Genomic DNA, 18363 nt, shown 5'->3' with positions numbered 1-18363 from the left:
AGAGACAGAGAGAGAGAAACACAGAGAGACACACAGAGAGAGAGAGAGACAGAGAGACTGGGCTTGGGGAGGGCTTTTGATATTTCCAAGCCCATCCTCAGTGACACACCTACTTAACAAAGGCCACACCTCCTAATCCTTCCCAAGCAGTTTCCATAACTGGGGGCCAAGCATTCAAACAAATGAGCCTATGGGGACCCTTCTTACTCAAACCACCACAGTGAATGATGCTGAAGTAGGTAGGAGCTTCTTCCCTAGGGAAAAGACTGTACCGGGAGGTTAAGGAACTTCTGGATTTGTCTACAAAGGCTTGTGGGGGCAAGTGGAAGAGTTGGGAGTTGATTCAGTTGAGGAAGTTCTTGAAGTTGGAGAGAGAGAATCTTCCCCTGCCTTGACCCCTTACCCAAGCAGCTTACTTGTGTCTGGTCTCTGAAATCAGGCTTCTGGTTCTTAGAGAGACATTTGGTTTTTCAGTTGCTCTGTTGATTTTTCTCCTTTGTGTCTGTTTCGGTTCATTTGGCTTTTCTTTCCTGGATAATTCCTTCTGGTGAGATTGCAGGCTTGATTCTCTGGGGGGTCCCTGTACTTTTCTTTAACGTATCCTATGCTAAGTAGACATTGAATACTGGTAATTTCATTTGCATGTATGTATTTACATGTGCATATGATTTGTAATTCTATTAGTTGTCACTGTAGACAATAATGCTGTAAAAATGCAGAGTTCTTTAATAAGAAATACAGTTCAAAAAAATTAAGCATGTCCTAGACTCATAATCCATGCCTGCATTAGTCACTCTTTTGTCCCTGTGGCAATTTATAGAAGAAGGGTTTGTTTTTGTCTTATGGTTCTGAAGGGATAAGTCTGTTGTGGTGGGGAGTCATGATGGCAAGTAGCAGGCATGGAGGCTACAGAATAATGCTAAGGGCTTGCATCCTCTACCATAGCATGAAGCAGAGAGCAAACTGAAAATGGTGCCACCCTTTAAACTCTGAAAGTCTACCTCAAGTGACATACTATCTCCAACAAGGCTGTTCTACCAAAGCCTCCCCCAAATAGTGCTACCAACTGGGGACCAAGTGTCCAAATGCCCAAGACTATGGGGGACATTCTTGTTCAAACTGCTATAACTTCCTTCTTGAAATGCTGCATGAATTGACTGAGGTCTGGCACATGGAGGAGGTCAGGGAAGGAAGGTTCTATTTTCCAATTATTGCTACAAATCTATGTATAAATATAGTCCTGTTCTCTTCAATATAGGTTAAGCCCGCCATTTGGTCTAGATTTTTGGATGGAGCTGGAGGTGTCCAAGTGTCTCATGGTTCAATGCCCCGTGTTCTCTGGAATGTAAACATTACTCACAACAGTGTGGAAATCACACTCATAGCCTGACTTCCTAAAGCAATTTTCATTTTTTCAGGGAGGGGCAACCAGAATTGAAAATATCAACACTTTCAGCATTGCTACTTTGAGCCTGTGCTATGTGCTTTTCCAAAAGAGGCAACTTAGTTTGCATTCTCTTGCTGTGATAAAACACCCATCAGACAACTTGGAGAGGAAAGGGCTCAGTGTCAAGTGTAGTCAGGGCAGGAACTCAAAGCAGGAACCTAGAGACAGGAACTGAAGCAGAGGCCATGGAGGAATGCTACCGGCTTGATCCTCATGGCCTGTTCACTTTGATTTCTTCTACCATCCAGGAATGAATACCAGCCGAGGGATGGCACTGACCCCAGTGAGCTTGGCCCTTCCACATCAATAATTCATCAAGAAAATGCCTTGCAGACTTGCCTCCAGGAAATCTGATGGAGGGATTTTTATTTTTTTTAAAATGAGGTTTTTCTTAGACAACTCTAGTTCATGTCAAGTTGACAAAAAACAAAAAACAAAAAACAAAAAACAAAAAAACAGAAAAAACACCAAACCAATTCCTCCCCCCCCCCCAAAAAAAAACCCTAAAATTTGACTCTGAACAAGACCTAAAATGTTGCCTCCACACTAAGCTGCCTTGAGCACATCTACAGTCATAATAATCAGGTTAACCCCGACAAGTCTAGAGACTTCTAGAGAATCTGGGATATGATCAAAAGATGCTAGNAAAAAAAAAAAAAACAAAAAACAGAAAACAAAACCAACCGGGAGGGGAGCCATTGCCGAAGTGTAAGAAAAGCACAGATGCAGCCAGAAATTCCTTTAAAAATGTCTTTGTGAAAGCATTAGCAATTACCGATTTTATCTGATGTTTTAGATGCTGTGTTTAGCATATCTGCAATACAAATATGCTTGATGCAGCATAACATACGCTCATTAGATCAAGGAGCTAGATTTAGTGCTGTGTTGGGACGATAGATCCTTTGGCACATACGCATGGGATGTAACTTCTGACCTGGTGCCACGGCTTGTCAAATCAAAAGCTGCCTTTGACCATTAGGAATCAGTCACAATGCTATAAACAAACCCTGCAGTGCTTACTGACATAATACACCCAAATGCATGCGCATTAAGTGCAAATGCCATCTTTCTTGCTCACGGTTGAACAGTTTAGGAGCAATTAATGCTAGTTTTAAATATAACTGTTTCAGAGTTTAAAGAAGGTTTTGCAGCTAGGTGCTTTTTTTTTTTTTTTTTTGTAATCACTGCTGAGTTTCTACTTCACAGGAAGAATAAAAGTGAATTATCTCAGACCGTATTTTTCATTATATCTAAGGGAAGTGAGTACATCGTACAGCTTAAGCTTAGCCCTTGCTTATTACAACAGAATCGTCCCAGGGCTGGCAGAAGATGTGGTCTGTTTCCTTTTCTTGGGGCTCAGACATCAATTCTTGTTTGTTAGGTGTGGACAGTGGTAGGAGAGGGTTCGGGCTTTCAGATTTACAAAGGTTGACCTGGCCTCTCACCAGGTCTGTAACAAGAACACAAATACGATCTTACCTTTCCTATCCTTCTCTCCTGGGGACTCTCTGGGTCTTCACACCGGTCCAGCATGAACCTTGGCTACCATGAATGTTTTCAGGATAAACTCTTCCTGAAGTCCAGTCTGGGCCTGGTTTCAACGTAAGAGTTGCACCTAACCCTGAAGGGACTGGAGGCCCCAGGGAGTTTAGAGGTCTGATGGGGTGAGGGTTGGGGGTGGAGCCATTCTCATGGAGACAAAGGTCAGGAATGAGGTATGGATGTGGAAAAGTTGGGGGGTGGACTGGGAAGGAAATAAAATCTGGAGTTTAAAATTAATTAATTAATTAATTAATTAATAGTTATAATAAAAAAAGAGTTGCACAGATGAGCCTGTGTGCAAGCATCCTCTTTCTCAGAGGACGCTCAAACTCAGCACCAAGCCTGCCCAGTCATCTGGCTTTCTTTGTGCTGTTGTAACCCTTGCTGTTCAAGGCTGCAGCAGTAATTCTGAGATGATGGTGTGTTCTCAGAAAACCCAATACATTTGGACTCCCTATCCTGCTTTTTAGCTCAGAGCTCACATTCCCCTCCCCCTCCCACCCCCAGTGCCATCTTCTCCCTCAGGAAAAATTTGATAGACTCAGAGCCAGTGAAGGTGGTAAGAGCCTTGAAAAATATTGACATCACTTCTGTCTTAGGATTTTACTGCTGTGGACAGACACCATGATAAGGACAACATTTATTTAATTGGGGCTCAGGTTCAGAGGTTCAGTTCATTATCATCAAGGCAGGAGCATGGCAGCATCCAGGTAGGCACGGTGCAGGAGGAGCTGAGAGTTCTACATCTTCATCTGAAGTTTGCTAGGAGAATACTGACTTCCTGGCACCCACAGTCACACACCTACTCCAACAAGGTCATGCCTACTAATAGTGGCACTCCCTGGGTCAAGCATATACAAACCACCACACTTTCTATCCTTGAATCTTAGTGATTTCAACAGCCATCACCACTACCAATGTCACAGTAGCAATGGCACCCTTTCTAGTAATAGCCAACAAGTACAGTTTATGTGTCTAGTAACAATGCTAGGCACTATAAATATTGAATATGAAGGAACTCATTGAAAACTCAAAACTAACTGAGTTGTTTTGAATTTATGAATGGGGCAATGAGGTAGAGAAAGGTTAGGTAATTTGCCCATGGTAACCCAGTTTATAAATAGGGAAGCCAGAATCTGAATTGGGGCAATAATTATAATAATTTGTGGGTTTAACCACTACTTTGGATAGACACCCAGACTCAAAACTTCCACATGTGTTGAAACTGAAGTTTTCTCAAAATTTTAATTAGAAAGTTTGCACAAGACTCAAAAGTGACTTTTTTCCCTTTGGTTGTTCTCTGAGTACTCTCTGTGCCTATTGGAAAGATTAGCTCTGTGCTTTCTGGTCCAGTCCTTGGCCCAATTACCGGGCTTGCTAGAAGGAAGTCCTCTCTTTTGATCTTCATAGTGTTGAAGCTGCTCAACCCCCACACCTCCATTTATCACGAGGAGGCAAATCTCCTCACTTGGAAATCTTACTGTCACTTGGAAAAAGAAGGGCACTGCACCTCAGGACAGCATGCTTAAGCCGTAGGAGACTGCCGTGTGCTCGGTCCTCAGGCAGAAGCACGCAGGACTCCATGCCCTGACATCCAAGCCTCACCATCAGCTCTCAGTGTGACACTGGCAAGCCATTTAACCTCCCTGTGTGCTGCATGATGAAATAATGCTTTGATCTTCGGAGAGAAGAAAGCTTGACATAAATACCAAGTAGGCCCGCTCATCTTCTGCACCCTCTTACACTCACGTGGAGAGTGATGTTTCTCCTAAAATTCCAGAGAATTCTTAGTGACAGGGGGATATTCCTAGGCATGAAGTCCCAAGTTTTCAACCACAGCACTATGCCTTCTTTTGTGAAGTGCCTAAAAGCAAACCACCAGCCCTAAGACTTTTTACAGAGCCTATTGTCTCAGGAGCATTGAGTACCCTTCATGGTACTACATTCCATTTAAAAAAGTCCTCTACATGATTTAAAGCCTGTGCATTGTGAAACCAAATTTGTGCCTAAATGCCCACTGGAACCTGGGTTTTGTGCTTTGAAGATAGCTACACGGACTGTGATAAAGTAGTCTCTTTCTTTCTTTCCTTTTTTTTTTTTAAAGCCGATTTTAAGCAGCCACCCCCCCCCCCACTCTGCCCTGCTCCTGTTCTGCACCCAGGATGGTCTTCTATGTGTGGTGCCCATGATCCAAAATTAGAGCGCTTAGAAGCAACCACACCTGGATGAAAATTCATATTCCCTCAGCTGGCTGGAGTCAGGGAGAAATTCATTATGCACCTTCAGGTGTGCAGGATAGCGATGACCAGGGAGCACTTTTTTTTTTTTCAGAAATATTTGCATTTTTAAATTGAAAGTTCAGAAGAAGAAATTCAAAATGATTGAATTCTAGGAAAAAAAGAGGTAATCGCCATCCAAGCCTCTTCATTGTCGTGTGAAGAATGACACCCGTGGGTAGGCTCGTCACAGACACTGCCATTAGAGAAAAGGAAAGGAAGCTGACATCCCCCTACTCATTCTATCTGTCTGGCATCAGGCTGCCCATTTTGGAGAGGTCTGTGAGACCTTCACCATCTTACAGATGGCAATTCTAAGGTTCGCAGGAGTCAGGTAATTTCCCTAAGGTCGTACAACTAGAAAAGAGCAGAGCCACGATTTGGTCCAGAGCCCTAATGTGATTGGAAATTAGGAATGGTGTGAGTTTCACTTGGATTCTTCCTGGTGTGGAGCAGCGGAGTCTCTTCAACACCTGCTGTGTTCAGTTGAGTTGGGCATTCCTCATGTGCCAGGCTTGCCCGAGCACTAGCTACTCAAAAGGAATGGGGGTATGGCCTCTATCCTGGGTACACTTACACTTCTTAGTGATAAAAGTACTGAGAGAGCAAAAACTCATTCAAATATGAAAACTGAGACATAAACTCAATTTTATGCGATATGAGCAGTAATATTTAAGGTCTGGAAACTGATGCTCTCAACACACTCTATTTTTACATTGTCTAAAGATGCGTGGTGAAAGGGACTCATCACCTCCATCTTTCTAGATGAAAAAAAAAATAGTAGGTTTCTGTTAACCAATATGATTAACTATGCCTACTGACAGTTATTAAGTGAAATTGATTAAGGCTATAAATCAAATATTGAGTTGTGTTAGTCACATTTCAAATGTTCTGTAGCTATAATGGCAAGTGGCCGTTTCATTGGATAGCATAGAAAAGAGGGTCTGAGCCATCACTGCAGAGTGTCCTATTGCATAGGGCTGTCTAAGTTATTTGCCTTCATGGGGATGTGGGAAATCAATCTAGGAGATGACTCCAGAAATCATCCTTTTTAAACTTATTTATTTTTAAATGTCCACCAATAGTGCAGCGGTTTGAATGAGAATGGCCCTATAGGCTCATGTTTGAATACTTGGTCCCCAATTGGTTGACCTATGTGGGGAGGATTAGGAGGTGTGGTCTAGTTAAAGGAGGTATGTCTTTGGGGGCAGGCTTTTCTGTGTGTGTGTGTGTGTGTGTGTGTGTGTGTTGTGTGTTGTGTGTTGTGTGTTGTGTGTGTTGTGTGTGTGTGTGTTGTGTGTTGTGTTGTGTTGTGTTGTGTGTGTGTTGTGTGTTGTGTATGTGTGTTATGTGGTATGTGTGGTGTGTGTGGTGTGTGTGTGTTGTGTGTTGTGTGTGGTGTGTGTTGTGTGTTGTGTGTGTTGTGTGGTATGTGTGGTGTGTGTGTTGTGTTGTGTGTGTGTGTTGTGTGTGTGTGTTGTGTGTGTGTGTTGTGTGTTGTGTGTTGTGTGTTGTGTGGTGTGTGTGTGTGTTATTCTTTACAGTTGAGAGTAGATAACTGTACTATTTCATTCATAGGTGTTTGATGGTTGCTATACACAATATCATTGGTGTTTATAAATCATCCAACAAATAAATGGCAAACAATCTTTAAAAATATTTCTTACTGTTGTTATTTTTCTCTTTTTTTTATTGGATATTTTCTTTATTTACATTTCAAATGTTATACCCTTTCCCGGAGTCCCCACCCCCTGATGCCCCTTATCTCATCCTCCCTCCCCCTGCTTCTATGAGGGTGTTCCTCTACTCACCCACCCACTCCCACCTCCCCACCCTTAGTTCCCCTACACTGGGGCATCTATTGAGGCTTCGAGGTTTTAAAAACCCCATATAATTTCTAGTTAGTTCTCTCTCCTATCTCCCTGGATATTGGCTGGTTTTGTGTCATCTTGACACAAGCTGGAGTTATCACAGAGTAAGGAGTTTCAGTTGAGGAAATGCCTCCATGAGATCCAGCTGTAAGCTGTTTTCTCAATTAATGATCAAGGGTCCAAGTCCCATTGTGGGTGGTTTCATGCCTGGGCTGGTAGTCCTAGGTTCTATAAGAAAGCAAGCTGAGCAAGCCAGGGGAAGCAAGCCACTAAGTAACATCCCTCCATGGCTTCCGTATCAGCTCCTGCTTCCTGACTTCCTTTGATGATGAACAGCAATGTGGAAGTGTAAGCTGAATAAATCCTCCCCCCCCCCAACTTGCTTCTTGGTCATGATGTTTGTGCAGGAATAGAAACCCTGACTGAGACAGCCCTCTCTCTCCTCTCTGCCCTGTGCCTGTGGGTCAGATGTCAGCTTTCAGCTACTGCTCCAGCACCATGCCTGCCTGCCTACCTGCCTGCTACCACGTTCCCTGCCATGGTGACCACGGAAGCACAAGCTCCACTAGTTGCATACTTTCTTTTAGAAGTTGCATTTGTCATGGCAATACAAAAGTTACTGAGATGAACAACATTTGTTTTAGTGGTAGATCAGTCTTAGGGCCTTGCTCATGTTGGCCCAGGGCCCTTCTGTGGGGACAAAGCCCCCCAGCTCCCAGCGTACATGCTTTTCAGAGTGTATTTTATTACTGCCTTAATTTTAGTGAAGTGGGAGGGGACTTTAAATCTCTCTTGCTTTTATGAGGAACGTGAAATGTTCTATAAATAGAGGGGCATTAGTGAAGTGGAGGAAGTGTCGCTGTAGCCCTCTAGTCTTTGTAAACTCTGGAAGCTATTTCTTTTGTGAGAAGAGAGCTAGTACTTTCTGGTCCCCGCTCTTTTTGGATAGTCACTATAAGGTAAACTTTGCAAGGAGTTTTACTAAAATTATGCCTTATTTACTTTTAAATTGTGGCTCCTAATATAGTACCTAGTGTGTATGAAGCACATAACAAATTGTTTTAAGAAAGATAGAACCAGAGGATGCCTCAGCAGGTAAGGGTACTCATTCTTGCCAATACACGAGGACCTGAATTCAAATCTTCAGGACCTATGACTGGAGCATGGCTGTGAAAAAACTCAGCCCTGTGGGGGGACAGAGAGAACAGGGTCACTATGGCTTGTGGTAGCCAGCCCAGCTCCTGGTTTGTGAAAGACTTGCCTAAAGGAAATAGGTGGAGAGAGATAGTACAGGGCAGTGGATATCCCTCAGGCCTCAGCACATGCGCATTGACATGTGCTATTAATACTCCATGCATATAACAGACATACACAATGGACAGACAGATATACAGAGAGACATGCTTAGAGACATGTACACACACAGAGACACATATATACAACACACATAACACATACATACACACAACACAGACATAACACACACACAACAGAAAGACAGAGAGACACACATAGACATATAGAGACACATACAGACAATACACATATAGATATACACACAATACATATAGCATACATGTCTAACACAGACGTAACATACATAGCCAGACACACAGACACACAGGCACATACAGACATACACACAAATAAACACAGGTATACCCAGACACACCCACACAGACATACACAGGCATTTGCAGACACATGCACAAAGACACACACACACACACACACACACAACACACATACACATAGAGACACAAACAGAGGTTCACACATAGACACACAGACACACACAAAGACAGAGACAGACAGATACACACTCACACACAGGCACACACATATACACACACGCAGAGACAGAGGGACAGAGACACAGAGAAGTCTGTAACATTCTCTATACTCCCCAAAACGTATAGTAAAGAGCAAGATTGTTAGAAATCCTCAGGATTCTTAGGGCTGGAAAGTAAAGGTTTCCTCCCAGGCAACCTGTGACTGTGTGACTTTGTAAAAAGAGGGCCACATTTGTGTTTATATAGCCTGTGATGGGTTGTAGATGAAGTGATCATAAGAGCCACCAAAAACCTTATGTGGGCTTGATAGTTTTATTTGATGGTTTCTTGAGACAGTGGCATGTAGCCCAAGGCTAGTCTTGAACTTGCTTTCTCACAGAAGTTAGTCTTGGACTTCTGACCTTCCCGTTTCTGCTTCTCAAGTCCTACCCTATGATGTGTACCACCAGGTCTGGCTTACAGTATGCGATTTTAAATCTGTACTACGAAAACTCCGACTCCCTAGCAAGCTCCAAGGACCAGCTGCCTCAATACCAAATTAATTCCCCATTATCATCCTAGTGCAGTGAAAACAAAGCAAGTCTCCTGCAGGCTGCTCGTTCTGCATCCCGGATGTTTATGCCACTTCACTTGCTTTCCCCACGAAATGTGAAGGCTGAAGAAATACTCTATTCTGGATCACAGCTCACCCACAATACACATAACATACACGTCCCCCCACTTCTCCCTCTTATCTTCTTTCCCTTCTTTTTATGATTTAGTGAGTGTGTTTGGCTTCTGTCATGTAGAACAAACAAAACCCGCAGAGAAGCATTTAAAAGGACGAATGTGTCCGTTTGGGTTGGGGAAGCCCACGTCATATGCTCGCTCTCCACCTCTCAAAGGTTTTAATTTATGGCAAAAGTAAAAAGCCGTTGCTGAAAACTGAGCTTTGAAAACTGATAAGAGGAGGGGGAAAAAAAAAAGCCAGACTCATTTTGAATTTGAACCTAACAACCAGGACCCTTATTTCCCTGCAGCAAAATGATCTCGCCTTTCTTAGAATGATTTAAGAATTCCCCAGAGACACTTTGCCCGGGGCCCCTTTGTGGGCCCATCTAGGCGGCTTTAGAAACCTCCTAACTGGGCTTATCAGAGAAGATTCCAATTTAGAGCAGCGAAAGTCTAGTGTCTGATATCAGTGCTAGTTTTTTTTTTTTTTGAAGAGACACGATGTTTTACAGTGCTAACAGTTTTGAAAGGTCCTACGTTTTCAGGCAACAGAGCGCTTTTGTGTGAAGGGCTCTGAGAAGCATTATTCAGGAGAAAAATGCATCAAAAGGAGTTGAGAGAGAGAGAGAGAGAGAGAGAGAGAGAGAGAGAGAGAGAGAGAGAGAGAGAGAGAGACAGAGAATGTAGAGATTGGAAGCAGCTCATGCTGGCAGGCACAATTATGACCAAATAATTGAATCTTTTAAGAGAGATAAGATGAGATAAAGCAAGAGTTGTCATCTCCCAATGGGAGCAGATTCATTAGATACTAAGGAGTCCAGCTGTGGAGAATTCAACTTCCAGAGGGGCCTTGGTCTGCTTTGCAGGCAGGGTATAGTGGCAGTAAATCAGGGGGAAGCGGGCACAGCGTCAGTCCTCCAGACCTTAATTGTCAGGAAAGCTGCAGAGGAGCCTTGGCCACACCCTGGAACCTCTCAGATCCCTAAAATGATGATCATCTTCCGCTCTTCCTCCTTGAGAAAGAAACTTAAGGAAATGTAACCTTACATAGTTAATGGGTTCTTTGAAACTTAATTTGGATCTGTTCATTTCATGTGTTGGAGTGTTTTGTCTACCTGTATAAATGTGTATAATATGCACGTCTGGTACTCACAGAGGCCAGAAGAGGGTATTGGTACCTTCAAACTGGACTTACAGATGGCTGTAAGTCTCCACGTGGGTGCTGGGAGTTGAAGCCAGATCCTCTGCAAGAATAACAAATGCTGTTAACTGCTGAGCAGACTCTCCAGCATCCAGTGAACTTTTTTTTTTTATCAGAAATGCTAATATCCATCTTTTGCTCATTGGTTAAATTCTTTGCTCATTTGCTCATTGGATGCCTCCTTCATTGTCACCAAGTCCCTTTGTCAAAGACAATGGGAGACAGAATGTTACAGTGTTTATTTCAATGTTCCACCAGCCCCAAAGGATAATAACGCTGTTCTTGATCTGGAAATATGGGACCTCTTAGCCTTGACCCATCAGGTTATTGTGTCTTCTGCACTCATATTTTCACGGGGAACATTTCTCAGGGCTCCTGCATGGAGACAATGTTGAGAGAAGAGCAGAAAGCAGTGAAATCAAGCACAATCGTTTCTCCCCGTAACAGAGCAGAGGGCGTCCCCAACACTCTGCTAAGGGTTCTGTTAGACATCTTGCTTCCGGCTTTCATCCTTAATGGAACAATGTAACTCACTCTGTTATATTGTATAACTTGCTTCCTTCAAATCCATCCTTTCTTTCATCCTATAGACAGTTTGCTTACCTTGTCATTGTGATGAGCTTAGAGGTTTTGAAGTTGGGGTAGTGTGTTACTGGCTTCTGATAACGACACCTTAATTTAAAATCCGGGTCACAGATCTTTTTTTAGCTGAAGGGAATTGATTCCTTCCTGTCATTTGTCTGGCTTTGTGTGTTCCCTTTCTTTCTTTCTTTCTTTTCCTCTGTAGCTGCGGACTTTTACTTTACTTTAAAGCAAAATTTTGGACTTTATTCTTACCTGGGTTCAGGGGAGATTGTCCTTCTATGTCAGGCTTTTTCAGTTTACATTAAATAAAGTTATAATAAAATAAGCTCTTTTTTTGATTTATTTGAAGTTACCCCAAGGATCACCCTTATTGTAGCTATGATTGACTCTGTTATATTGATTACATGGTTGCAATAATGATTACGCACGGTTACGTGACGCATCTAGCATCACGCTTGCCTTTCTTCAACATTCCCTGGAATCCTTCCTTGCTTCTCCATTCCCATGGTTTAAGGATACTGGGCCAATACCAGTCTTAGTATCTTTTCCAGGTGCTGTGGAGTTGTTGTGGCTTTATTACTTCCAGGACCAGGAGGATGTTTTAGTATTGACATCAAAGGCTAATGTGGGAGTGCCAGAGTTTTCCATGGTAGGGCACTTGACCTTAATCTCCACAGTGATGTAGACTCTTGGAATGAGATCAAAGACTCCACTCACAGAATGGAAGTGTTAGGCACACGCCCGCCCGCATTGAGTGCAGGTGGAGGATTAATTAGTTACCTGTTATTCAGTCTTGGCTTTTCATCCTTCTACGTGGTCACAGTGCAACTTTGGAGGAAATCAAATTAGCATCCCCACATCCACATTGTACAAGCACCTTCAACTGTAGTTTTAGGCTCTAGTTGTTTGTGAGCCTAGCCTTTAACATCTGAGCCATCTCTCCAGCCCAACCACTAGTTGTTTGTAAGCCTGCTGGGAGACAGCCCAGTGCCATTAGCCCTAAGAATAGGTCTGTCTCTCATTTTCACCTGGGGAGCTTTAAAAAATGATTTTCCAGTCAATCCCAGGAAGCCTGATTGAACTGGTCATAAGTGGGGCCTGGACACTTGGTGTTTTTTAAAAGGTCCCTCAAGTGCTTTGGAAGCATGAGGCCAGGAGATGGCAGAAAAAGAGACTTGGGCACACTAACTATGAATTTCCTTATGCTAATTATGTGGGTTCTACTCTCTGTCTATGGGCTAAGCCTGGCCTTCATCCTCACCTCTGCTGTATCTGTAAATTCAAACAGCAGAGAGCAGAGAGAATACAGCTTTAAGTCGGAAAAATTTCAAGTCCTGTCTTTCTTTCCCTTAAAGTATGACCACAGAGAAGATTGCTTTAGTTTCCCCGTTGATCAAAAGGATACTATAAAGCTCCTTGGCAAGGGAAGGCTAAATCGCTATCATGACACAAAACCTTAAGCGTTGGATCCTGTTCATAAAGCTTCAGTATACTTCCCCATGTGCACGCATGCATCTGTGCATGTGAGTGTATGTGTGTGTGACATGTATGTGTGAAGGCCAGAGATTGATATAGGGTCATTATTCCTGGTCACTGTCCACTGAACACGGAGCTCACTGTTCTGGCAAGCTTGTCTCCATGCCCCGTCTGGGCTTATAGATGCCAGGGTTTTGATCTGGGTGATGGGGATCCAAACTCAAGTCCCTATGCAGGCATCCTAACCACGGACTGGCATCCTCAGCCTCCTGTGTATTCTTTCTTACCTCATCCTCACACCAAGGATTAGGGCAGAGAGGGAACGGAGGGAAAACAGACCCACAAACCCACAAAAGCTGGAGAAGCTGCAGCATCATCAACACTGAGTGAGTTTATTATGTTCAGCTGGACAGGGAGGCGGAGTCATTACATCTTGCTGAACAAAGAGGCGGGGTTATCACGTTCATATAAACACTCAACCTGGTCTGTCACTAAAGGGTTTGGTTAAGGTTGGCCATGTAGCTTGAACTGTTAGAAGAACAATTGTTTGAGTGAGGTCTGTTTGATGTGAGTTTCAAGATCATAGCATTTACTGTCAGTCACTATTTGGTTATCCGTCTTTGTAATAATGGCCATAGCACTGAACTTTGGGTGCATAGCGCCTATGAACTAATACATTTCAGAGAAGCACAGGGGTTTAGAAACATCTTTCAGCTCCCATGTAACCATTTAGGATAAAAAAAAAGTTTTTTGGTCATGAGCATAAGTCTTTTTGCATCTCGACCCATGCTCAGAGAATTATGGGAAAATTAATTTCAATGTAACCTGGTACCAAGAAACGGTTTATTATTCATGACAATAACTTAAGAAGGTAACTGCCTTATTTAGCTGTGACACATACCCACCCCTTGTCCACTTACCCAGCTCCAAATGGAAGTTTGAGCCGATGAGAACGGATGCAGGCTTTTGTTATCTCCAGGGTCTTGTCCAGGTCAGAGAACTGGGAGAATCTTCCAAAGGCATTTCTCAAAGGAAGTGCGCATGCCCCAGTGGATCAGCTTGTCCGAGGAAACAGACTTTGTTGACAACAGATGATTCTCTGGTGTTTCTCAGTACCTCATGAAGCCAAACAAAGGCTCGATATACATTAAGGACTAGCACAAGATTTTAAAAATCATGAAAAGTTGAACCGAAACCTTGGCTTTATTAGTATTATTAAAAGACAGAAAATTTAGTTTAAAAATCATAACATGTTCAATCAGAAGCAACATGCTTGTGTCTGTGGGAACGTGAGTGCACAAACACACACACACACACACAATTAGCTTTTGTGATTCCTGAATTGGACCTTAAAACCACAATAAGTCAAGGCTGCAAGGTGGTCATAGAACGATTATGGGCACAAAACACAAGTGACCCACAGGGACAGCTTACTTGATAGTAGTGGGTGATTGTCTTATTTGAACCAGCTTGCTACCTGTGATTGAGTTGCGCTGCCGGAATCGGCTCTGACTCAGCTATTTGTTATAAGACGTTACTCCCAAATTAGGCTTTCAGTTACTCTGTACCAAGTTAGGCTGCAGTTTGTTATGCAGAGACTCAATTCCAAAGGTGTCCTCTGGCACAAATTTAATTTAGTTTATTACTACCTATGCCTAAAATCAGCAAGCATTCTCTATTAAAGGGCCAGTGAGCAATTATTTTAGAATTTGCCGAAATGTGATCTCAGTTACAGCTATTTGACTCTGCAGTTGTTGACAAAAATGACTGTAGACAGTCCGTATACAAGTGGGCATGGCTGTGTTTCAGTAAAACTCCGTTTATAATATGGCCAAATTGCGAGTGATTTAGTGGTTTGCCAGTCCTAAGCTGCAGGATCTCACACCAAGAAGTTCTGCTTCCTAAGGCTGCCTGGAGGATGAGATGTAGTATACAAAACCATGCGCTCAGCTCAGCATGCAGTAACACTGGGAAACAAGCAGCTTCCCAAGTGGGTAGCTCATGCCTGTTGGCAAAGCTTCCTTCTCAGAGGAAGCACATCTGGGAAGACTTCAAGTTCCAGGCCTCCATTGGCTATTGGGCAGGACCATGTCTCCAAAAAAGTAATGGCTTTTCTTGTGCTGTACTAAAAGTATTATATCCCGGCCTGAGGAAATGTCTCAGTGGGTAAAGTGCTTGTCTCTCTACATGAGGACCTAAATTTGAGCTCAGACGCCATGTTAAAAAAAAAAAGTCCGGTTATTGTGGTGAAGAGGCAGAGGCAGCAGGGGCTCACTGGCTGGGCAGGCTAGTCTGTGAGGCGAGTTCCAGGCCAATGAAAGACGCTGTCTCAAAAGACAGGATTAAAAAAAAGAATGGTGCATTGTGCCAGACTTCCATAGGCACATGAACACATGTCCTCTCATATACATATGCGCTACGTATCACACATGATTTCATATCCTGCCCGTAAATAATATATCATCCAGCCTAACCTGTCATCAATCATATGATACATCTACATTTCAGGCATGATTAATGGTAATCGCATAATAAGCATATAATATAATCATATAGTAAATCATATATAATTTATCTAATAAGATTATACTTAGGGTTTTAAGCCTTGTCCTATAGGCGATACTGTAAAACTTGCTCTGTAACATGCATTTGTGATTTTTTTCTCTCCCTCACAGAGATACATGCCATGAACTCTTGGGCCACGTGCCACTGCTTGCGGATCCCAAGTTTGCTCAGTTTTCACAAGAGATAGGCTTAGCGTCTCTGGGAGCCTCAGACGAGGACGTTCAGAAACTGGCCACGGTGAGTTAATTTTCAACTTTAGAAATTTCCCAGTGTCTAATTGTATGGTGAAATAAAACTCATGGCCTTTGACCATGACTCCTAGGCTAATGTTCTGGGGAGAGCAGGGTTTTACCCTAACTTTGTTCTCGTTTGGCAAAAAAAAGATAATGAACTTTGATATTTGCTACCAAAATATGTATTTCACTCTTCCTGTTTAGTTGGATGGATGGCTATAAAGCAGTGGTCAGTATTTTAAGGTTGGGAGCCTTGTAATCACTGTTAAAATTAGTCCGCCCAGCTACCATAGAAGAAAAAGCAGCCATAGATAATATGTAAGTGAATATATATGGGTATATTCCAATAAAACTTCATTCTCAGAAAGCTGGGGTGGGCTAGACTTGATCTATAGGGTGTAGTTTATTGAATCCTGTGAAAACATTTGTCATCGTAAAAGGTGCATGTACATTGGCGTTAGAGTAGGAATTGCAGCTAGGACTGCTTCTTTGACAGGTTGCTGTGGCTGTCGTCAGCTAGGAGGTGAGGACACCACTAAGTAACTGAGTTCAACAGTTATTCTAAGTACAAAGCAGGAAACGGCAAACTAGATGTCAGGATATCAGGCATGTTCTTCCCCAGACAAGTGATGTAGGAGGAAAAGCAGGGCTGGATGTTGTGTTTCAGATGTTAAAGAATCACATCTAGAAAGCTTATGCAACCTGCTTCTGCCTTATGTCAGGGTCCAGGAATAGAGAGATGTTTAGAAGCTCGCTGACCTGCCGGAGTAGAAAGCTTAAATGAGTGTAACTGCCTGGTAAGGAAAGGAGGTCTTAAACTAAGTGTGTTTGCCACAGTTATATATCGAAACGATACTCTTTACTCCCAACAAGAAATATATATATATTTTCAGAGTTGAGAGATGACTCAGTGGTCAAAGTACTCAGGATGCAAGCATGAGGACCTGGGTTCAAATCCCCAGCGCCCAGATATTAGCTAGGTATGGTGGCATGCGCCTGTAATCCCAGTATTATGGTGGTAGTGGTAGGGGGACAGAAAGATCCCTGGATCTTGCTGGACAAGGAGTCTAACTAGTCAGTGAGGTCTGGGCTCAGGGAGAGACATTGTCACAAAAATAAGGTAGAAGGTGAGAGAGGAAGATGCCTAATATTGACCTCTGACCTCCAAGCAGGTACGTTTACCCACACATACTCATACACTATGTGTACACAGATTAAAAAGTAGAAATACATTTCCTTGTGTATATATGTTTGTGTGTGTGTGTGTGTGTGTGTGTGTGTATGTGTACATACATGTATGTTTATATGTGTGAGTATAAATTCACAAGACAGTCTCAAGTGTCATTCTCCAGGCATTGCCCGTCTTTTTTGAAACTGGATCTCTCACTGGTCAACCCAACCCAACCCAACCCAACCCAACCCAACCCAACCCAACCCAATCCAACCCAAAACGCAGAACCACAAACCCCATACACCCATATATATATATATATATGTATATATATATATATACATATATATATATACATATATATATATATACATATATATATAAAACCACATCTAAAAGAGTAATATATTCACAGTTTCTGAGGACTCAGGCATGGACACCTTTGGGGGCATTATTCTTTGTTTCCATTTTTGTATTTTCTCGGGCAAAATTAATACTTTTGATTTGAAGCCTTTCTTACACGGGCGAACAGACTTTTGGGATAAGAAAATGTCTTATTATGGTCCCAATATCCTTGGCTGTTCACAGTCTTGGCTCCATAAGCTAAAACACTTGGAACTGGTAGAGTTCATTAGGCCATTTTTCATATTCCTTTGTCGTTTTCTCCCTCTTGTTCTTACTCTGTTGTCTTTCCCTGCAAATGTACCTAGGTTGCTTCTATGTTACTGTGATTAAAAAGTTGCAAAAGCAGCTGCGGGAGGGAGAGCCTTTCTTCGGCTTACACTTCCTAATCTCTGTCTATTATTGAAGTCAGGGCAGGAACCGTAGAAAAACACCGCTTACTGGCTCGCTTTCCATGGCTTGCTCAGTTTGCTTAAACAACCCAGGATGGCCTGCCCAGGAATGGCCCCTCTCACAATGGGCTGGACCCTCCCACATCAATCATCGATCAAGAACATATCCCATGAACCCTCCCAGGAGCCAGTGCTACAGAGGCAGTTCCTTTATTGAGGTTCCCTCTTTTCCCATCACTGTGGTTTCTATCAGCGTGACAAAAAAACCTAACCAGCACAGTGTTTGAGATTAGGATTCTGAGGGCTGAACCTAGAAAAGACAGTATTTTCTAACTGCGAAATAATTGGTAGCAAGTGATGTAGGACCAAATGTCCACTGAGAACGGTAGCCTGAGTGCAATCCTGCAATGGCTTTGACCGATAAAACGCAGAGTGTAAGCTTATGAAAGACTTTAAGGCAAAACATTTTGAGTCTCCGTCAGTGTAGTCATGGCATATGTGTCGTGACCCCTTTTTGTCTGGTTTACTCACTTTTATTGATATAGCTCCACCTCCCATGCCAAATCCGTCTGACTTTGAGATGCTTACAAGCCTCGCATTTTCAATTCCTGCCAATTTTGTAAATTGGCTATTTACCTTGAAGAGTGGCAAACCAAAGAAGGATCTAGAAAGAATATTCTGTATGGTGAGGCGAATGA

General features: G+C 42.7%; 1 protein-coding gene across 2 annotated transcripts in view; it reads left to right on the top strand.

Annotated features, from left to right (window-relative positions):
• Positions 1 to 18363, top strand: part of Tph2 (tryptophan hydroxylase 2) — a 114211-nt gene that overhangs the window by 55945 nt on the left and 39903 nt on the right. For both annotated transcript variants that reach the window (XM_021174742.2, XM_029482722.1), the window contains one exon: positions 15578 to 15704. In XM_021174742.2, coding sequence (XP_021030401.1) covers positions 15578 to 15704 — 127 coding nt within the window. The remainder of the gene's footprint in view (positions 1 to 15577; positions 15705 to 18363) is intronic.

Source organism: Mus caroli, chromosome 10, assembly GCF_900094665.2.
Source record: "Mus caroli chromosome 10, CAROLI_EIJ_v1.1, whole genome shotgun sequence".
In the NCBI taxonomy this organism is placed as follows: Eukaryota; Metazoa; Chordata; class Mammalia; order Rodentia; family Muridae; genus Mus; species Mus caroli.
Note: the sequence above shows the minus strand (reverse complement) of the source record. Positions and strands in the feature narration are given on the sequence as shown.